The sequence below is a fragment of the Chiloscyllium plagiosum genome, unplaced genomic scaffold (genome assembly GCF_037043375.1).
Source record: "Chiloscyllium plagiosum isolate Xiang-an unplaced genomic scaffold, Cpla_swu_hap1 HiC_scaffold_43, whole genome shotgun sequence".
In the NCBI taxonomy this organism is placed as follows: Eukaryota; Metazoa; Chordata; class Chondrichthyes; order Orectolobiformes; family Hemiscylliidae; genus Chiloscyllium; species Chiloscyllium plagiosum.
This window is the reverse complement of record NW_028270181.1, coordinates 24,044,420-24,067,571: the sequence shown is the minus strand read 5'-3', so window position 1 is coordinate 24,067,571 and position 23,152 is coordinate 24,044,420. Positions and strand designations below refer to the sequence as shown.

At 41.4% G+C, this 23,152-nt stretch overlaps 1 protein-coding gene across 7 annotated transcripts in view; it reads left to right on the top strand.

Annotated features, from left to right (window-relative positions):
* adamts14 (ADAM metallopeptidase with thrombospondin type 1 motif, 14) overlaps positions 1 to 17,092 on the top strand; it is a 203,173-nt gene extending 186,081 nt beyond the window's left edge. For 2 of the 7 annotated variants that reach the window (XM_043678770.2, XM_043678769.2), the window contains exons 15-22: positions 2,111 to 2,191; positions 2,456 to 2,619; positions 4,145 to 4,310; positions 6,092 to 6,224; positions 6,700 to 6,907; positions 7,589 to 7,718; positions 8,887 to 9,006; positions 14,752 to 17,092. In XM_043678770.2, the coding sequence (XP_043534705.2) occupies positions 2,111 to 2,191; positions 2,456 to 2,619; positions 4,145 to 4,310; positions 6,092 to 6,224; positions 6,700 to 6,907; positions 7,589 to 7,718; positions 8,887 to 9,006; positions 14,752 to 15,371 (1,622 nt within the window). In that variant the 3' untranslated portion in view covers positions 15,372 to 17,092. Of the gene's footprint in view, positions 1 to 2,110; positions 2,192 to 2,455; positions 2,620 to 4,144; positions 4,311 to 6,091; positions 6,225 to 6,699; positions 6,975 to 7,588; positions 7,719 to 8,886; positions 9,007 to 14,751 lie in introns of those variants that run through there. The other 5 variants (XM_087982533.1, XM_087982534.1, XM_043678771.2 and 2 more) reach the window with 5 other exon arrangements.
* The last annotated feature ends 6,060 nt before the right edge of the window (positions 17,093 to 23,152 follow it).

The window sequence follows — 23,152 nt, the reverse complement described above, 5'->3', positions numbered from 1 at the left end:
AAGGGCTTATGTTCAAAACGTTGATTCTCCTGCTCCTCTGATGCTGCCTAACCTGCTGTACTTTTCCAGCAACACACTCATCGACTCTTGATTAATTGTCTAGTGATAATACCACTAGGTCGCTGACTCCTCTAAACTTGTTCTTAGTGGAGTAGAGGTTGGCCGGATATGATTACTTACAGACTGTGTCTAACTATAAAAATACAGTCCTTAGCCACACATTTCTCATTATTTACTTCTCTCTTGCGAATAAGTTTATAATTCAAGTAATGTTACAATATGGTCAGAATCTATGTCAATCAAGAAATCAAACAAAATACAGCATCTATTGAAAAACATTGTAAAATAAATACTTTCCCTCAAGAAGAAAAGCAACAATTCTTCTAAAAATTGTCACTGTGGAGGTACAAGGGTTATACAAGATATGAATGATTTATTGACACTTGATGAATTTTACCTGCCCATAGATTGCTTTTGCAAATACAGTGCTTTTTTTTTTTTTTCCTTGTCATGAGGAATCTAGTTCCTCATGTTCAACAAGCTCCAGGAATTCATAATACTGCTGAAAATGAAAAATGGATAATCTTTATATTTCATTGTCTCATGCCTTTGAAAAAAAATTAATAGCTTAGAAGTATGTACTGAATGTTCTTGAAATTTATAATTTCAAACATCAGTGAGGGTTATGAAGCTTGTTAATAAAGGGTCACTGTTCTGATTCAATGCTACTGGCTGTGAACACTGTACATATTGTCCATGCTGCTCTCCCACTTTCCAGCCTGTCGCAATAATGAATGGTACAGTGCTGTATATTCCCAATGCAAATACCAATCTTCACGTACTTCAGTGTTAGAAATACTCATCCCTTTAAGGGTCAACCAGAACAGCTTCAGAGTTGACTGCAAGCACATGATCGGACTTGTGTTTAGGAGATGGGTCCTTCCCCAGTGGGGAGCTGGCTTCTGAAGGGGGAAAGGGTCCAGAAGGGAAAGACTCAAACTGCTGTCTGTGCTAAGCTAAGCATTTCCAAAAAAACACTTTGTAAGTCTCTGAAAGTCTCCAGCTGCCTAATTCAACACATAATATTGGTCTGTAAAACAACTTGACTATGTACTCCAAAAAAATGAGTCTTTTACCCTTGGATAAGAGTAGATGCAAAAGGCTGAAATTATTTCATGGTGAGATGGATATTAGACAGAAAAAAAATAAAAATAAAGTAGATATATTTATTGCAGGTGACTCAATAGTAGGTATCACATTGCCTAGCTTGCTGACCTTCTGGTATGTTGTATTTAATAGAACTGATCAATATGTGGGCAAGTAGTTTGATACTGCCTTTTGCTCTACGACAATTCTTAGACAGACTTCGGGATCAGAAACATTTTCAGAATAGAGATCAGTGCATTCAAGGTTAAAATAGCTTGGACAAAACTCTGTCTCTCTAATAGTATATTAACAAGCAAAGACTCTTCCAAAGTTTGATTGTTCATTTCATCATGTGCCAGTCCCACAGTTTCCAAAGTAAAATGTTTAACATTGGTTGGGCATTTCCTCGTATATCCAGCCATTTGATAGTTGCCCTAATCTTGTTTGATAATATTGCCTGCCTCTGTCTGTACAACCTCACTGTGGAATTTATTTATAGCACTAACCAAGTTTTTGAGCACTTTATGTAAGATTGTCTGGTAGTAGGTGGTAAAAATTGGGCAATTATACATGAATCTGTATGAAAGTTAGATTTCGACTACCTACCTTTACTTACAACATTGTAGCCACATGGAGGGGACTTTGCTGTTTATGTTGGGGCTGGATTGGAGCCAGGACATAGAGATGAGAGGACAGCATATTCAAAAGGCACAACTCTTGCCCCACGTTGGTGCAGTGACATCACCAACAATTTTATTCCTGTGATTTTTTTCCAGGACACACACATCTTGTTACCTGTAGTTTTGAAGAATGTTAATCTACACTGGCTTTACATAGAAGATAAACTGCTGATAATATAAAGCAAATCAAGTTATTAAAAATATCCTGTAACTTTCAGAATTTTCAAATCACAAGGGCAGCATTGATTGTCTTTGAATTACTTAATTCTAATGTCTCATTGCAGGGATGTTCAAAATGTTTGAATTGCCTGCTGGAGCTCGACATATTCAGATTGAAGAAACTGAACCTTCCACAAATCTAATTGGTAAGTTTTTTTTTCAGGAATCTATATCAGTATTTGGCGCTTTCAATAGTTCCATAATCTTTGCTAAATTATCAGAAAATGGAAAAGTAATCTCCAGAGGAAGCAAGTTGCTGTGGAAACTCTTAATTTATTTAGGAAAACATGGCATAAATTCAATATATTTTCTTTATCAAACACCATGCGCTTTGTACTGTATTTTGAAAACATTTCAGAAAGTTTGGAATAAGTTATATTGGACATCTAATGGTCACGTTTTCCTAACAGCTGTGAAGAATCAAGCAACTGGTAATTTTGTTCTCAATGCCAAAGGTGAAAGTTCAAAGCCAAAGATGTTTTTAGGAATGGGTCTGGAGTGGGAATATTCCATAGAGAATGACAAGGAAACCCTTAAATCCAGCGGCCCACTACACAACAACATCATTGTTTTTGTAAGTAATGAGATTATTAAAGTTCTTTAAAAGATCTTTCCTCCCTTTGTATTTTCCCCTTAGAAGATGCCAACATATTCCAAGGTACAAATCCTCTGATATCTCACCCAAATACCTGGGTGCTTCTGTTGATCCAGACACTGAGACTGAGCAGGCTAATAAACAACAAAGGGTGGAAGGGGAGGCATCTCTCATGAACGTGACCAACTTGGCATGCACCAAAATTGCTAGCAAGAAGGAAACAGTGGTCATCGATAAATTCCTGTTAATTCTCTCCTCCATCCCTAGCCCAAGAGTCTGAGGACAGCAGTTCTACTGCTGCTTCAATGTCTTCAGTGAACTGCAGACTGGAATTAAAGCTTTAGTAGCTTGACAGTCCGTGCAATTCTCCAGAGAACAATGGGTATATGTATGAGCACTTCAAAATAGATCCGACGCAGCAACAAACATCTCAGTGGAAAATCTACATTCTCATTGCCTCGGAAAGGCAGTCAACATCATCAAAAACCCCTCCCTCCCCAGTTATAATCTCTTCCAACCTCTTCTGTCAGGCAGACAATATGAAAGCTTAAACACAACTTTTTCCCTGCTGTTATTAGACTTCTGAATAGATCTCTCAAATTTCAATGATGATCTTGCTTTTTGTGCACCTTCTTTGCAATTGTAACTTTGTATTCCTCACTCTATTGTATTATCATGATGCACTTTGTATGGAATGATCTGCCAATACTGCATGCATGCAATTCAAGACCTTTAACTGTAACCAAGGTACAGGTAACAATAATAAATCAAATCAAACATTATGAGCAAGCAAGATAAAAATCCTTAGTGAATGCAACTCTGAATGCAATGGAGTATTCAAAACTTTATAATAGTGTATTATTTCCATGATTCAATCCATGTACACTTCAGATTTTTAAAAAAATCAGATATCATGTGTTGGAAATTGTGTTAAGTTTGATTCATTCAAAGAATGGTACAACACAGAAGATCATTGTATGGCCCATTGTGCCAATAAAAAGTCTGAAAACTATCTAATTAGTCAACTCACTTACACTTTCCCCTTAGCCCTGCCAATTTCAATTCAGCTTGTAATTCTGTGAAAGTATTATGCTGATGTCCGTAAAGCACTTGGAGATAACCTAACAATATGAAAAGCAGTCTATAAGTTTGTTGTGCCCATGCAATTTTTCTCGTTAGATTAGGAAAAAAAAGCTCATGATTGTGTGATAGTAATCTAACTCTCAGACTAGCATTTGAGACTGCGCCCAATGCATTAAGAATTTTAATATATAAGGCCAGACTTAGGCACAGTGTTTATGCATCTGAAAATTATATTACAGAATAGTTCTTGGAAAGAAGCAGAATACATATTTTCATGCAAACATTGCACAGAGATATTCCTTTTTTCAAAAAAGGAAATTCATTGAGATGTCGTCTTAGGAAGTCTGCACAAACTCTCAATCACAATGTTCTGGATTTCTTGGGGCTTGTTTAAATGGCAAGGAACTGCTCTTTTTTTCAGATTAGCCCCCAAGATGAAGATGTTAAATCAAATTTAATGTACAAGTATGTTATTCATGAAGACCTACTTCCTGTGATCGGCAACAACGATGTACTCCTGGAAGAGACGGAAAGTTACGAGTGGGCCTTAAAAAGCTGGTCCCAGTGTTCGAAAGCCTGTGGAGGAGGTGTGTTGTCAGTAAGATGGGTAACAATACAATGCTACGTGTTCCTTCCACATAACTGCAAACACACCCATGCACATTTTCACACTTACTTCAACACTCCCTCTCATACTCTGTCCCAAGTGCGCACACACTGTCCTTCCCAATGCATGATTTGGAGATGCCGGTGTTGGACCGGGGTGTACAAAGTTAAATATCACACAACACCAGGTTATAGTCCAACAGGTTTAATTGGAAGCACTAGCTTTTGGAGCATTGCTCCTTCATCAGGTGGTTGTGCTGGATGAAGGAGCAGCGCTCTGAAAACTAGTGCTTCCAGTTAAACCTGTTGGACTATAACCTGGTGTTGTGTGATTTTTAACTTTCCAATGCACATACTCAATCACTCTATGTCACTCCCTCCCATATGCACAGTTGCTGTCTCTCATTTTCTCCCCCATGCACGTTTGTACCTTTCAAATACACACTGTCACTCTCATTTGTTCACTCTTACACGCTCACTCCTCCAACAAATTCTAATTCTGCCTGGTTCCCTCCCACATACAAGCTCGCACTCACTCTTGTGCACTCTTTTACTATGTCTCACGCTCACTTCTTTCCACATGAGCACTTGCTCACTCACTCTCTTGCATGCCTTCCCACACACACTCACTTGTTCTCATTCCCTTCCCCACACACTTCCACATTCCGTTCCTCACTCATTCTCTCTCATACTGTCTCCCATCAGTCTGTTACTCCTTTCCCCACAAAGTCTCGCCTCTGTGGGTCTCTCTCGCTCTGCCACATGCATATCCTCTACTCAGTTCAGAGCATCTCATATTTTCCTGTTCATGAAAACGTGAAAAAATGGAAAAAGATGCATAATTGCGCAGAGCCTGAAGTCTAGATATACATTTCTGTTTTGCACAAAAACACTAATTTTCAGAATCTACTTGTACTTATCTAGGCAAAAAGGGACCTTAAATTGTATATCACCCTGTACTGGTATATTTTCTAGTACAGATTTTTAAAAACTCATTCATGGGATGAGGGTGTTGCTGGCCAGGCCAGCATTTATTGCCCATCCCTAATTGTTAATAGTCAACCACGTTGTTGTGGGTCTGGAGTCACATGTAGACTAGACAAGATAATGATGGCAGATTCCTTCCCTGAACGACATTAGTGAACCAGATGGGTTTTTTTCAACAATCGACAATGGATTTGCGGTTATCATTAGACTTTTTGCTTCCAGATTTTACTAGTTCAAATTACACCATTTGCCGTGGCAGGATTCAAACCCAGGTCCCCAGAGCCCGGAGGCTTAGTGGTTAGCACTACTGCTTCACAACACCAGGGTCCCAGGTTCGATTCCAGCCTTGGACGACTATCTGTGTGGAGTTTGCACATTCTCCCCGTGTCTGTGTGGGTTTCCTCTGGGTGCTCCGGTTTCCTCCCACAGTCCAAAGATGTGCAGGTCAGGTGAATTGGCCATGCTAAATTGCCCATAGTGTTAGGTGCATTAGTCAGAGGGAAATGGGTCTGGGTGGGTTACTCTTCAGAGGGTTGGTGTGGACTGGTTGGGCTGAAGGGCCTGTTTCCACACCATAGGGAATCTAATCTAATCTAATCATAATTACCTGGGTCTCTGAATGCAATCTAACGATAATACCACTAGGCCGTGGCCTCCCCTCTCAAATTGCAGAGAATATAAACGCAACTCCAAATGCAGATTTTAGGACTTATTTCCAGATTATTTTGCCTAATGCTACTGCAAAAGTACACTAATATTGCAAATATACTTTCAGGAATACAGTACACAAAATATGGCTGCCGACGAAAAAGTGACAGCAAGATGGTGCATCGGAATTTCTGTGATAACAATAAGAAGCCAAAGCCGATAAGGAGACGTTGTAACCTTCATGAGTGCACACAACCATCGTAAGCAAAGTGCTCTTACTCATCTAGAGTGCGCTAGTAGATTGTGAACAAAGATTCTAACAATGGTGAAATTTGTAATTCTAATAAAGTGTTCTTTGACAGGGATCTAGAGAGGAAAAGCTTCAAGGAGGTAGCTTGAAATCATAATGCCACTTTGGCCTTGATAAGCCGTTGGCAAAGGGCTTTTGTACATGTGGTTAGAATCCGGTGCAAAGCTCTGCTCTATTTGCAGTTTATTGCCTCTGTTACAAGGCTGCGAGTGTGAAGAATTAAAAGACGGATCAGCCAGAAATTCCAGATGCCAACTGTTGACTTCATGTTTTGTACGACCTTCCAACATGTTTCATTTCATTGAATAAAAACAAGGTTGTTTATTCTATATAATACTGCACTCACCAATTCACAAAAAGGCAGTTCTGCCTGTGTTGGTTTTCAATGTTGAATAATGCGTTAAGTTTAATCTATTCTGTTGCAGGTGGTTAACAGAAGAATGGGGAGCTTGCAGTAAAACTTGTGGAAAACTAGGATACCAAACAAGGGTTGTACAGTGCGTCCAGTCTCTCATCGCTGGAGCCAACAAAACAGTGCACACCAAATACTGTGTTGGAGATCGTCCCGACACTCGGAGACCATGCAGCCGTACACCGTGTCCAGCACAGTGGCGGACAGGAGCTTGGTCTCAGGTACATGATCAACATGGAGCTTATTCCTTCACCTATTCTAAACTGTTCAAGGTGAATTCATTTGTGGGTGAGTTCAAACCTAGGGAAGATAAAACTAAGATAGTCACTGATAAATCAAACTAGAAATTCAGGAAAAACTCCTCAACTTAAAGATACACAAGCAAGAATTGCTGGAAAAGCTCAGCAGTCCACCAGCATCTGTGGAGGGAAATCAGAGTTAACATTTCAGACCCTTACGTTAACTCTGGTTTCTGTCCACAGACACTGCCAGACCAGCTGAGGTTTTCCAGCAATTTCTGTCTTTGCTTCTGATTTCCAGCATCAGCAATTCTTTTGGTTTTTATTTCCTTAACTTAAAGAATACTTCATCTATGAAGCTTGCTATCATGTGGGATTGCCACACGTCGATACATTTAAAGAGAAGCTGGATAGGGTAACAGGACAGAAGGAATGGAAGGATATGCTAATGGATTTAGCTGAGGTGGAGAGGGAGGACCGTAGTACCTGGATCTGACAAATGTTGTAACGCATGAGTCACTTCCAAAGTGTTATTCAAAATAATGGCCTCATATTCTGGGGAAAGTACAATTAATTTTGCATTCTAGGAAATTTTATTGCCAGATTTAGTGTGTGCTATAATGGCACTTTTAGTTCTTTCTGTTCTCGATTTTCTTGGCACAGTGCTCGGTGACCTGCGGCGAGGGTATCCAGCAACGGCAAGTCGTGTGTCGAGGCAGTGATAACAGCATCAGCCATTGCAAAGAGGAAAAGCCTGAAGTGGTGAAAATGTGCACAGTGAAGCCATGTAATGGTAAGGACATAGTCAAAGATGTTTGTCTCCATTGTGGTTTCTGACTGTGCCCTGTCATAATCCTTGTTGTTCAGATTGCTATACTCAGCACAAATTAACTGGATTACATGGAATGCATTTATAAAAACAGCCTTTTTTTATAAATTGCAAAAATATATTTTGTTCATAAAAATATCTTTGTATATATACATAGTCACTGAAGCCATTTTGTTCTGTGCAGTAGCATGTGAAGAAACAAACAAAAATTGGAGTTTTGACTCTTTCCAACAAACAAAACCCAAGGCATTTGTTACTTGTACAAGACAATATTTACATATATTTGAGGCACCAAGATTAGATTACATTAGATTACATTACATTACAGTGTGGAAACAGGCCCTTCGACTGTGGGAGGAAACCGGAGAACCCGGAGGAAACCCACGCAGACACGGGGAGAACGTGCAAACTCCACACAGTCAGAGGCGGGAATTGAACCCGGGTCTCCGGCGCTGTGAGGCAGCAGTGCTAACCACTGTGCCACCGTGCCGCCCGATTTAGCACACACTAAATCTGGCAATAAGATGGTCCAATAATTGAAAGGACCTCTATTTAACTTCAGCAGAAAGACCTCAGACATTGGTCTTTCCCCACTGCACCTGGTCAGCAGCTGCCCCAAGCTTTAGTGTATTCCTCAGCACGTAGTTTGGAAAATACCAGTCTGCAACACTCAGTCGAGTTCAAATCCTTGCTCTGGAAGACCAACAGCTATTTTATTTATTGTTTCCTTTTGAAATAGATATATTTTGAGGAGGCCGCTTTTAGGTATGAAGACAGATCTTTAGGCCATGGGTGCATATATGTGTGAAAATCAGCAAACCATGAAGCGGCGTCCTATCCATTAAAATCAGTGAACTGAAATTATTCCCAATGAAGGGCTTTTGCCCGAAACGTCAACTTTCCTGCTCCTCGGATGCTGCTGACCTGCTGTGCTTTTCCACCACCACTCTAATCTGAAATCATATGCGGTCTGGCAATCTTTCTCAGGTTTCCAAAGTGTGTTGCTACCAGTTGATGGTCTGCCATGCGTTTCAGAAGTTCATTTTGGGTTTTATATAGCTGTCTTTGTAAATTTATGGCTGTACATTATCTGATGAAAATAAAACATTAACCTTCTGAAAAATCTTTTTAGCTCATTTAAGAAAGTCCTCTGTTTTCACTCCGAGCACAGAAACCATTGATCAAGTGACTGCACGGGGCCACTGGGTGTCTCAACTCGTTCCAGAGAAGCCGGTTCATAAAATTTCAACAAGTAATTATCACTTTAATTGCTATTCCTTGTAACCACATCACCTCCAACCCACTGAATACTGTACCTGAATGATTTGCAAATTAATATTGTTGAATTTGCATGTTGGGATCTAAGCACACTGCCAGAGATGTAAGTTAGCTGCCACATTCTATGACCATGCCCATCCTCCATCAATTGGATTTAGCTATCTGAAAAGCGAAAAGGAGCTCTGTGACATTTATATGTAGAGGTGTAGATTGTCCATATAACCTGTTGCTCGGGGAGTGTATAGTTAGTAGCCTGTCTGTTAATGTGCTGACCCTGCTTCATTCTGCTGGGTCAGATTTTGGGCGGCACGGTGGTACAGTGGTTAGCACTGCTGCCTCGCAGCGTCAGAGACCCGGGTTCAATTCCCGCCTCAGGCGACTGACTGTGTGGAGTTTGCACGTTCTCCCCGTGTCTGCGTGGGTTTCCTCCGGGTGCTCCGGTTTCCTCCCACAGTCCAAAGATGTGCAGGTCAGGTGAATTGGCCATGCTAAATTGCCCGTAGTGTTAGGTAAGGGGTAAATGTAGGAGTATGGGTGGGTTGCGCTTCGGCGGGTCGGTGTGGACTTGTTGGGCCGAAGGGCCTGTTTCCACACTGTAAGTAATCTAATCTAATCTAATCTGTGTAGAAGCACACACGTTTTATGGTAAAGTAGGGGCAGAAGTAGGAATTTGTATTTGAATAGTCCTTAAATGTTTATGGATAAGGGCTTTCATGATGTAGTAGTAGGGATCCTACTTCTGAGCCGGGAGTCCCACCTGCCCCAGAGGTGTGTAATAACGTACCTGAACAGATTGATTAGAGAATTTCTCAATGCATGTGGATAACCTTAAATGTCTACGTTTTCATAGCTTTTCTAAATTGGATACATTAAAGTATGTTTCAATTTTGGTTTAACAAAAATGGGTCCAGCAAATATGAGGTGGGAAATAAAGTCTGTGGCTTGTGTTAATATGACATCATGAATTCCTGTTTGATGTCTATTAAGCAGAGATGATGTGAGTGGGCTGCTAATAAGAAAAGCTGCACTGCTTCATAATCAGAGACCCTGCTCCATAAGATAGTAGCCAGGATTGAATGTCAGAACGGAAGAACAGCGGGAATCCACTTTTCTCTGCGAAATATTGTGCTGTTCCATGGCGGTTGGGCATTTACCTGGGCAGTGTCCCTTCTCCCATCAAATTAGGAATCAGGATCAGGAATCCCATCCTTGATAGCTATCAGGTCAATGAGACACTGTCGGATCTCCACCAGCAGCAGCACCAGCTGGAGTGGTCACCACTGCTGCATCTCTAAAGATCACATTGTAAATGTGGAATGGGCTGGGGGTCAAGGCTAAAAAGCTTTGTTACATTATGGTGAAAACACTGTTATTTGAACTTGTTATTTCTTTATTTTTCTAACTTACTGGTATGATTTTGTACTTTTGAATTTCTGGACTTCTTTCCTAAGAATTTATACTCAAGAACCTGTACCTAGGTACTTGTGTACCTAAAATGGCACTGTAAATGGTGACCTGTCAACTTTTCACTGTATTCATGTGAGTACATTTGACAATAAAGCTAAATAGATTTTAAAAAGGGGTTGGCTTCTGGGAATGCCGATCTGTTCCTGATGCTGAGTTCCTTGTTTTTCACCCCCTTGCCACTTAATATAATTTTCTCATAAAAATGGCAGCATTTAGTGGATGACCTCACCAGACAGCAACTCCTTTGGTCACTGCTGGTTGAATGTCAGCAACAGCAGGATAAGACCGTTGTGTATTAACTCAGTTAACCCCGGGGCAGGAATCCTGACTGCAGGTTTTTCTACCCTGCGCTTGATTAGAGAGCAGCCTTTATTTACAGACTGGTGGCCATTACAGGTGACATACCAGTGTATAAGAAAATTGGTCAGGGCCTCTTGAGTAAAACTAATTCCAAAGTGGTGGGCACCCCTATACTACATTATTGAGGAGACTTGAATAAAAAAATCTCTTGTAAAGGATCTTGGCTGATACTTGGGCTGAACCAACCTGATGAAAAATGTTCCATTTGATCATTGCCCAGAGTCCTGGCAATTGATTATAAGCCAATGAGTTTTAGGATTTATATTTGTTTATGGAACCAAATGCTGTAAAGTTGCTTGCCTCAGCATTTAGATAATGTGACATTCAGTTCCAGCCTGCATACTGCCTCGCGTGACTATCTAAATAAGTAGCAAACAGACATGACTGACATATCTGTGGACCTGATGGTAGTTAGACTACTCATTAAATAATAGAGCCACCAAACTTGAAAGCAGCAAAATTCAAAGCAATTGCATCTTCCTAGTTCACGGACATCATATGCAGAGAAGGAGATGAAGATCAATATGATTTACTACTTTTAAAATGTGCTGAATAGGTCATGTCACAAAGTAGCCAAGTTACGAAAGATTAATTGCATTGTTGGCACTGTTGGTGCTGCATGAATTCAACCCAGGATCTAAGGCTGTGCTGCGTGGGAATTACTCGACCATAGAATATGATTATTCTCCTCAGTCCTAGACTGAGAAGTAAAGAGATTTCTCATTTACATATAAAAGATTCGTCTGAAGCCATCTGAAGAGTTTACCAGATTGTCAAATTGGCAGAACATTGATTCAATTCCCCCAGCCCCATCCATCACCTGCAGAATTCTATCCCTCAGTTGCACAGTTTATACCATCTACAGTATGCACTGCAGCAATTCATCCAAGATTCCTCTGACAGCACCTTCCAAGCCCAGGACACCAACTGTCAAGAGCACCAAGTACATGCAGATAGCCATAGATGGTCCCAGAAGACATAATCTCTTAATTAGAGAGAGAGATGACTGGTGGTGAATTTAACCGGAGAGTCAGCTGAGGTTGAGAAAGCGCAGCCTTCATGGTAACCCCAGCAGGTACACAAATCGAACCATTGCTGTTGATGTCACTCTGTATCGCAAACGATCCATTGAACGAACTGATCGAACCGATTCGGTGGGAACGCCACCACCGACAAGTTCCTCTCCTAGCCCCACACCGTCCTGATGTTAACTAAACTTGCTGATCTTTCACCATCGCAGGCTCAACATTTTGTTCTAATGGCACTTTGGGTGCACCTACACCTCATTGACTGCAGCAATTTAAGGAGAATGCTCACCATCACCTTCTGAGGGCAGTTAAGGATATAGGACAATAAATGCTGGCCTAGCCAATGCCCAAATCCCATGAATGAATACATTTTCAAAAAAAATCCCCAGTTCAATTTGTACAGTTTAAGCAGTAACTCAGAGATTTCTACTCTGCTTACTTCTATCTCCATAACATCTGCCGTATCATGGATGATCCAAAATGGTTAGATCGAAATAAACAGTAATGCACAAATTGATAAACCTGCCTGTTCACATATACTTGCTCTTTGGAACCCAGAGATGGATTCTGTAGGTGCTCCTGCTCCTTCTGGATATCCATTCAGGTCAGTAAATGTCAAAATAAAGACTTATAAGAGAAATCTCCATGAGTGCGTGTGGGCCCCATTGTTTCAAGACAGCCGGGTTTTGAATTGGGAGCTGTGTGCAAGGTTTTGGCCCCTTATTCTCCCGTGCTTCAGGCGTGTGAGTAAAAATCCTTTTCCTTTCCTTTGCTGACTGAGCACTTGCAGTTGTAAAACAGTGTGTTCTTTTTTGCTCGCTGCGTTAGTGGTTTAGTAGGCCTCATGGATAGAAGCCTTCTGCACAGGCCTTGTTTTTAGAAGAACTTCCGTTAGAATCCTGAGCAAGGCTTTCCCACCTGGATGATATTTTATTGCAACTCCTCCCGTGTGAGAGGATGTTGTCGTGAACATTAGATTGCCTACCATTGTTTAAATTCTTTCAAGTTGTTTGGGTGTTGTCCATCTGTAATAGGCCATCCCTGAGGGCTGATTGCTGTGGCTCTGGAAAGGGTAAAAACAGCAGATTCTCTTCTGTTTGGATTTCCACTGGTTGCTGTGGGGAGGTATGAACCCATATCTCCAAAGTGTTAGCCTGGGTACTGTTTGTACCCCCCACAGCCATTCCTCAGTCCCTCCCTGCAATGTCAATTTGAAATCTGTATAAAGTCGGTCCAAACAAACTTGCAGTAAAAGCAAACTAATTTGGAGTCATAGAGTTTGCAGCATGGAAACAGACCCTTCGGTCTAACTCGTCCTTGCCAACCAGATGGCCCACATCCCTCTGAACCTGTCCGATTGATATACCTATCCAAATGCCTTTTAAATGTTGTAATTGTATGAACCTCCACTGGTTCCTCTGGTAGCTCATTCCATTCACGTACCACCCTCTGCATGAAAACGTTGCCCCTTAGGTTCCTTTTCTATCTCTCTCCTCTCACCTTAAACCTATGCCCTCTAGTTTTGGACTCCCCTACCCTGGGGAAAAGACTTTGACTCATCACCGTATCCATGTCCCTCATGATTTTATTAAATCTCTATATGGTCACCCCTCAGGCTCTGACATTCCAGGGAAAGTAGTCCCAGCCTATTCAGCTTCTCCCTATAGCGCAAACAAATTGATAAAACTAAATTGGTTAAAGTGATGTAATTATATAACAAACTGCTTAACAAGCCTTTTCTATTTAAGTGATAATCCAGTGCAACTCATGTATTTTGTTATTTCTAAGTATATTAATTAATCAAAATGGAAGCTGATAACTCATGTATTTTGTTATTTCTAAGTATATTAATTAATCAAAATGGAAGCTGATTTTTATACTATTACAGTGACATTATTTTTTGTTTCTGTGTGTAATTAGCTCCCTTGTCCAAAGCATAGCCATACATTAGAAAAGTAGCTCAGCAGTACACCTTGTTTTTACTGTGGTGTAAAGCATTCTTTCACAGAAACATCTCATTGTAAACTAGGCCCTTAACTTTACAAAGCAGTGAGACCATATATGGTTCTGCCCTTTACTCTCCATTTCTTCCAACCAGCTTTCTTATTCTAATCTTGTCACTAATTTGTCCACCTCCATGACCTAGAGTTGTTATCTTCCCTTCAGTCACAACAGATGAGAACTATTGATCCTGTGTGAATGTTTAAGAACATAGTAGGATCTTGGCTGCATTCGCTTATGTCAAAAAGCAAGTAAGTGGGATCTGAAACATAAAAGAGTTAGAAACACAAGACAAGAGGCATTGAACAAATAGGGTTCAATATAATTTGAACAAATTGCCCTATATGCACTAAAACATTGTCAGGCATGTTGGAAGTGAATTCAGAGGATTGTGAGATTTTTCTCTCTGTTTATTCTTTGGGTATCACTGGCTGAGCCAGCATTTGTTGCTTGTCCCTAATTGCCATGGAGAAGAGGTGAACCACCTTCTTAAACCTCTGCAGTCCATGTGGTGTACTGTTTATACATTGTGTTAGGAAGGAGGTTCCAGGATTCTGACCCAGTAATAATGATGGAACGATGATATATTTAAAAGTCAGAATAGCGTGCGTTTGGAGCGAATTTACAGGGGATGGTGTTTCCATGGGGAGGGGGCATCAGTGAGGGCATGAGGGGTGAGGATTGCAGTTTAACGCCCTGAGAAATAGCTTAATCCCATTGTTTTTAACACAGCCATTGCTTATTTTTGAAGTTTTTAACCAAGAGCATTTTATTTGGAAAGGTTCTTTCTTATAATATAGAGTTGCACTAGAAGGTTGTCTTCCCAGAGAATCCTAATTGCTTTCTTTTGCTTTAATTCGCAGAGGAGCCATGCCTTGGAGATAAATCAATTTTTTGTCAGATGGAAGTTTTGGCTCGATATTGTTCTATTCCTGGTTATAATAAGTTGTGCTGTGAATCCTGCAATAAACAGGACCCAACATTGCCGCCTCCTTTTTCACAGGCCGCCTCAGACATTGAAGCTGCTGAGGATACAATCCATTCCAGCCCAATGCCAGAAACAGTAACGCAACCAGCCCCCAATGACCATTATCTGACTGTCCGAGGCACGACTATAAGAAAGGTCGACAGTTCACCTTCACCTCTTCCTTCCGTTGACAGCACCAGTGGCAGTGGCCTTTCGTCAACCAAAGTTTTTACAGCAGAGTCTCAGGGAACTAGCAACAGTTTCACCACACTAAACACCCGCACGTTTGCAAGCACATTTATGTTGCCTCCTGCTGAACAGGCAACACAGCACAGCAACATGGGTGTGTTTGACTCCCCTACTACTAGTCAGCTGTTTATGAACAGGGAGAAGACTTTGCCTGTTACGACCAGTAGGAGTGACACATGGAGTCCAGCAGCTGCAAGTAGTCCAAGAAGGGGTACCAGTGAATCAGAAGCAGACTTGACCCATAGTATCTCCCCCATTGTGACATGAATTGCCAGCTGATGCTGTCCTTTAAACTGAACTGCAGTTTTGCAATAGCCTCTCAGTGGAACCATATATCCTTAATAACTGCTTAATACTCTCGCTTCTGTCCGTTGCAGCTTCCAGCTACAGGTAAATTTGTGTCCTAGTCTACTGGTTTTACATCATGTCCACTTGAGACAGTAATGATTATACATGCAAGTACTGTAACAGATAACAGCAGCCTCATCTACTGTATGGCAAAGATCAGTGTTTTCAGATACAATATGGTGCTAGCTCAACCTGAATGAACCTCAGTGAATGAATGAATCTCAAATTTGCATTGAAAAGTTTAGTCCTAATAAAACTATTTTTCCTCTGAAACCTAAATAGATCTCTTACCTAGTTGTCCAAGACATGATGCATGTAGCTTCTCAAGCCTCCTGGTACCATACAATGTGTTGGTTTAACAGTTTAAACATTGTCTTGAGAACATTTTCAGTATTGTCGTGGTAATTAAATGATATACAATATTTACATTCATGATGTATATAATGTAAATGTCAGCATCCTAAAAGATAATACATTTAGATGTCTTAATGTAGTTGCCTTGCTTGTACAAACCTGCCTTAAGGTGTTTTTCAGCACATCATTCATTACAGAGTACATATATTAACATAATTCTTTTTGCAGTTTGTATAGTTCTTGTACATAAATAAATAAGAGCTTTTAAATTTAATATTTATTGAATTGGAAAAAAAAATTTCAGTTTTGCATTGTTGAAAGAAATTATTACCCATGGCCTCCGTGTCTAGTCATTTGTGTCTTCAGTTTTTTTTGAGTTGAACAACATCTAAAGCAGTACAATGTAATTTATAAAACTATTGAACTTGGCCAGTACAAAGCATATGTCCAGTCTACAGTCGATGCGTTCTCATTCAAAAATGCAGAAGTGAATTTTTTTTATAGATGACATCTTTAAACTATATTTTTTAGTTGTTTTAAAATTCTTATATGTAAAATAAAATAAACAGGGAATGTAAGATCTTGTGCATTATTGTAGAAGCTTTAAATGTCAAACCTGATAAAGTGCAATGGCTGAGGAATGACTGTGAAACTAGTGCTGTCTATCACGAGCCTGTGAACAGTTTTTTAATTCATCTCTTCATGTGGCCTCATGTAAAACCATTGTCTTGGATTGCTTTGATGAAACCCAAAACAAATTGAATTTGCAAAGATCTACATGAAAATGGAAAGAACTGCGAATGCTGTAAATCAGAAACAAAAACAGAAATAACTGGAAAAGGTCTGGCAGCATCTGTCGAATATCCCGAGATGTTAACTCTGGATTTCTCTCCACAGATGCTGCAGATTGCTAAGCTTTTCCATCACTTTTTGCTTTTGTTGCGAAGATGTACATTTGCTGCCACGCTTGACTTTTAAACCAGCACTGGCTGTTTCATGGATGTATGCAGGTCATTAAGTTTATAAAAACCCTTTGGTGCTGAGGTATGAAACATTTCATTTTAAGAAATTGAGTATAGTTAAAAGAAGTCAGTATTCACGGTACTCAATGTGGTGATCAATTCTTCCACTCAGTCCAAATATTTAAATAATGATTATATTGTTGTACATTGCATTTGTTTTAAAACTAATCCCTAATATGCAGACATGGTAGGTCCTTAAAGTATGTATTTAAACCACTGTTTAGTTTTTGATGAATCATGCTAAAAGTGGTAATAAATGCTACTTCAGTATCTCTTTGTCGAATGTTTTGTTGTAGCACTGCATTCTCTATGTAAAGTACGGACTGAATTATTGTAATTGATGTTGGAATTTCAAATTCCTTCCCTTCATCAGTTCAAAGCACTGCTGATAGCTGTAACTCACTGAGTGTTGCTGAAAAAAAAATTGTCAAAGCTTTTCGTTTTCCATTCATCAGGGCCTTCTCAAGAAATGCTAGTGGAAAGGTGAACAGCATTTATAATGATGCACAGTATAAAATTCTGCTCTCCTTGCATTGGTGTTTTGCAAATTGTCTTGATAGGTACAGGGCCAAAAACTTCAATAGAATGTTGTCTTTCAGTAATAGAAAGAATAACATAGAACAGTACAACACAGTACTCGGATGTTGTGCTGACCTTTTATCCTACTCTAAGATCAAACTAACCTAACTTACCCTACATTTTACTATTATCCATGTGCCTATCCTAGAGTCGCTTAAGTGTGCCTCATGTGTTTGACTCTACTACCACTGTTGGCAGTGCATTCCATGTACCCATCACTCTCTGTGTAAAGAACCTACCGTGACATCTCCCCTAAACCCTCTCCAATCACCTTAAAATTATGCCCCCTTGTGATAGCCATTTCCATCCTGGAAAAAGGTCTCTGGCTATCCACTCTGGCTCCTATGTTTCTCATCATCTTGTACACCTCTATCAAGTCACCTCTGATCCTCCTTCACTCCAATGAGAAAAGTCCAAGCACCCTCAACCTTTCTTCATAAGACATGCCCTCCAGTCCAGGCAGCATCCTGGTAAATCTCGTCTGCGCCTTCCCATAATGAGGCAACCAGAATTGAACACAGTATTCCAAGTGTGGTCTAACCAGGGCTTTATAGAGCTGCAGCATAACCTTGTGGCCCTTAAACTCAGTCCCTCTGCTAATGAAAGCCAAGAAACCATACGCCTTCTTAACAACTCTATCAACTTTGGTGGCAACTTTGAGGGATCTATGGACGTGGACTGTGACAACTCTCTGTTCCTCCACACTGCCAAGATTCCTGCCTTTAACCCTGTAATCTGCATTCAAATTTGACCTTCCAAAGTGAATCACTTCACACTTTTCCAGATTGAACTCCATCTACCACTTCTCATCCCAGCTCTGCATCCTGTCAATGACCCGTTGCAACCTACAGCAGCAATCCACATGATCCACAACTCCACCAACCTCTCTGTCATCGGCAAGCTTACAAATACACCCTTCCGCTTCCTTATCCAAGTTATGTATAAAAATCACAAAGAGCAGAGGTCCCAGAACATCATTGGTCACTGAGCTTTAGGCTAAGTACTTTCTACCTATTATCATCCTCTGTCTTACAGGAGCCAGCCAATTTTGTATCTAGACAGTCAGATTTCCCTGTATGCCATGCCTCATTATTTTCTGAATGAGCCTATCATGGGGAACCATTTCAAACGCCTTGCTAAAATCAATATACGCCACATCCACTGCTCTACTTTCATCAACGTGTTTTGCCACATCCTCAAATAAATCAATAAGGCTTGTGAAGCATGACCTGCCTATCACAAAGCCATGCTGACTATCTCTAATCAAGCTATGCTTTTCCAAGTAATCATAAATCCTGTCTCTCAGAATCCACTCCAATAATTTGCCCACCACCGATGTTAGATTGACTAGTCTATTTTTCCCAGGGTTATCCTTATTCCCCTTTTTAAACAAGGGAATAACATTTTCCACCCTCCAATCATCTGGTACTACTCCAGTGGACAGTGAGGATGCAAAGATCATCACCAAAGGCACAGCAATCTCTTCCCTTGCTTCCCACAGCAACCTTGGGTATATCCCATTTGGCCCAGGGATCTTATCCTCATGTTTTTCAAAACTTCTAGCACATCCTCCTCTTTGGCATCAATCTGTTCGAGTATATCAGCCTGTTTCATGCTGTCCTCACAAACAAGTAGTGAATACTGAAGCAAAGCATTCATTCAGAACCTCCCCTTCGTCCTCTGGCTCCAGGCACAAGCTCCCTCCACTATCCCTGATCGGCCCTACCCTCACTCTGGCTGTCTCTTGTTCCTCTCATAAGTGTGGAACACCTTGGGGTTTTCCTTAATCCTACCCATCAAGGCTTTTTCATGCCCCTTCTAGCTCTCCTAATCCATTCTTCAGTTCTTTCCTGGCTACCTTGCAACCCTCTAGAGCCTTGTCTGATCCTCCTCCACCTTAACTATGCTTCCTTCTTCCTCTTGACTAGATGCTCCATATTTCTTGTCATCCAAGGTTTTTTTTATAGATTACTTAGTGTGGAAACAGGCCCTTCGGCCCAACAAGTCCACACCGCCCCGCCGAAGCGCAACCCATCCATACCCCTACATTTACCCCTTACCTAACACCAGGGGCAATTTAGTATGGCCAATTCACCTGACCTGCACATCTTTGGACTATGGGAGGAAACCGGAGCACCCGGAGGAAACCCATGCAGACACGGGGAGAACGTGCAAACTCCACACAGTCAGTCGCCTGAGGTGGGAATTGAACCCGGGTCTCTTCACCCTACAATCCCTTCCTTGCCTTAGTGGGACAAACCTATCCAGCACTCACAGCAAGTGCTCCCTAAACAACCTCTACATTTCTGTCATGCATTTCCCTGAGAATATCGGCTCCCATTTTATGCTCCACAGTTCCTGTCCAATAGCATTGTAATTTCCCCTCACCCAATTAAATAACTTCCCATACCATCTGCTCCTTTCTCCATGACTATAATAAAGGTCAGGGAGTTGTTGTCACTGTCACTGAAGTGTTGTCCCACCAAGAGATCTGACACCTGACCTGGTTCATTGCCAAGCACCAAATCCAATATGGCCTCCAATCTAGTCGACCTATCTGCATACTGAGTCAGAAATCATTCCTGGACACACCTGACAAAATCTGCTTCATCCAAGCTATTTGCACTAAAGAGGTACCAATCAATATTAGGGAAGTTGAAGTCACCCATGACAACAATCCTGTTATTTCTGCACCTTTCCAAAATCTGCCTCCCAATCTGCTCCTTCATGTCTCTATTGCTTTTGGGGAATTTATAAAAAAAAAACTCCCAATAAAGTGACTGCTCCTTTCCTGTTTCTGACTTCCACCCATACTGACTCCATAGACAAACCCTCCTCAATGACCTCTCTTTCTGCATCTGTTATACTATCCCTGATTAGCAATGCCACTACCCCAACCTCTTTTACCTTCCTCCCTATTCTTTTTGAATCATTGAAATATCCAACAGCCATTTCTGCCCCTGTGATATCCAGGTCTACATAATGGCCACAACATTGTAGCTCCAAGTACTGATCCATGCTCTAAATTCATCACCCTTATTCCTGACACTTTTTTGCATTAGAAACACTTCAACCCATCACATTGACTGCAACTTTGCCCTATCAACAGTTATCCTTCCTCCCAGAATCTCTGCAAGTTCTATCTACCTGTTCACCCATGACCCCATCCTCTGACCTGTAACTCCGGTTCCCACCCACCCCCGCCAAATTAGTTTAACCCCTACCAAAGAGCTCTAGCAAACCTCCTGCCCAGGATATTGGTACCCCTCCAGTTCTGATGCAACCGATCCTCCTTATACAGGTACCACCTTCCCCAGAAGGTGTCCCAATGATCCACATATCTGAAGCCCTCCCTCCTACACCAACTCTGCAGCCACGTTTTCATCTGCAGTCAAGCTCTGTTCCTAGCCTCACTAACCGGTAGCAATCTTGAGATTACTACTCTGCTTGTCCTGCCTTTTAACTTCCAACCTAACTCCCTAATACTCGAGCTCTGTACAAGAAAATGATTTCTACTAACTACTCCATTCTTTAAATTAATGGTACTGACCATTGCAAAATATGTTCCCAGGCAGCAATTATTTTGTCATGTTGTGTATTCTGCAGTCTTTGTTGCTCTGGCCTTAGATTTTAACACACAGGAATGTAGTGTTGCTGATGACTGTATAGTTTTGATCAGGGCAGTCTGCCGTTTGAGTGAAGTAGCTGAAAATTTTGAAACTCTATTCATACAAGGTTAATTAATCCTTGGCCTCAGCAGCTGGAGGTTGTCCTGAAAGTTTTACACTCAAATTCCTGACACATTATACCATCCAAGCGGATAAGATTCCAGGCTGCCTTTGCGAATTCATTCAGTTGGTTTTGAGTCTATTTGTTGCGTTCCGTGTTACAATTTCTCTTTTTCCTCCCCCCTACTGCAGTGGGACTGTCTGTTCTTTCCAGTTTGGCACACAATTGTTCTGACATTCCAGTTACTTAATTTGCACCATCAGCAGCCTCTCTCCCCAGCACTCCACCCCACCAACATTGCCTAAATGCTGCTCCCTCCACACTTCACATCAGCTCAGATGAAGAGTCATCTAGACCCAAAGCATCTTCATGGTTGCTGCCTGACCTTCTGTGATCTCCAGCATTTTGTTTTTTTTGTTTTCTCTTCTTCTAAATGCCCCCTGTTGAGTTCTAGGTCTAGATAAAAGTATCTACCTTCACTCTGTTTATCATACAGATTTTGAGATGGCAACTGAACTGGGTCGATCCATGAGGGTGAAACTGGAGACCAGCATGAAATTGGGTAAAGGATCTTGATAACATTGCTTCCTTGAACTGATATCACCTGTTACATCTGCCTGGATTAAAAGGATGACAGTTTACCTCACTAACTTCACAGAAAAGTGAAACCTTTGAAATCACCAGGCTTTCTTCAGGTTCAACTCATTGATAAATGAAATCACTTTGTATTGGGACTTCACCTGAGGAGGGAGCAATGCTGTGATTTCAGATAAACCTGTTGGACTATAATCTGGTGTCATGTGACTTCTGACCTCATTTGAACCTGGCGCACAGTTTGAAGTCCAGCTGGTCATGCTCGCCATTCTCTGAGCTTCATTAACAATTTGTTGGAAATAAGGATGCAGTGAATTTTCCACAGGCTGCCTTTTACTCAGGAAACAATTGTTCAGGTTTTCCCTTCTAGCCAAGGCCTGTGCATGTTCTGAGCCGTTTGGTTTACACTTGGAATGGCATGCTCTGGGCTACCAAGACTATTGCTGTGTGGGAGGTGGGAATGTTGGTTGAACATAAATTACGTGGATCCAGAGTCTTTAGAAAAGAGAAACACAAGGAAATCCCAGGGTGGTACAGAATGGGTTAAGACCTATCAAAGTCAAAAAGGGTGGCACTGGAAAAGCACAGCAGATTAGGCAGCATTCGAGCAGCAGGACAATGGATGTTTCAGGCATAAGCCCTTCATCAGGAATGTGGAAGGGAAAGGGGGATGAGAGAGAGGCGGGAGGGGCTTGGGAAGATAGATGCAGGTGGAGGATAATTGTGATATGTCAGGGGGGAGGATGGAGTGGATAGGTGGGAAAGAAGATGGACAGGTAGGACAGGTCAAGAGGGCCGGGCAAAGTTGGAGAGTTGGATCTGGGATGAGGTGGGAGGAGGGGAAATTTGGAAACTAATGAAGTCGATATTGACGCCGTGTAGTTATAGGGTCCCAAGGCAGAAGATGAGGCGTTGTTCTTCCAGTTGGCGGGTGGCTTTGATTTGGCAGTGGAGGAGGCTCAGGATTTGCATATCCTTGGTAGAGCAGGAGGGGCAGTAGAAGTGGTCAGCCACAGGGCAATGGGGTTGTTTGCTGCACGCATCCCAGACATGTTCCTTGAAACATTTTTGAATTGGCGTCCTGCCTCTCCAATGGACAGGAGACCACATTCGAAAGTAACAGACACTGGAGATGAGGTGAGTGGATGTGCAGGAAAATCTCTGCCGGATGTGAACAGATGCTTTAAGGCCTTGGATGGAGGTGAAGGGGATGGTGAGTGTGCAGGTTTTACACCTGGTGCAGCAGCAAGGCAAGGGGCAGGGTGCTGTGCTTTTCCAGTACCACCTTTTTTTGACTCTGACTCTCCGGCATCTGTAGTCCTCACTTCCTCCTAAGACCTGTCAATGTATACGTCCTGAAATTTAGAAGGGTGATGTGCTCCACTTGCCTGTATAGGTGTAACTGCTCTAACACCAAAGCTG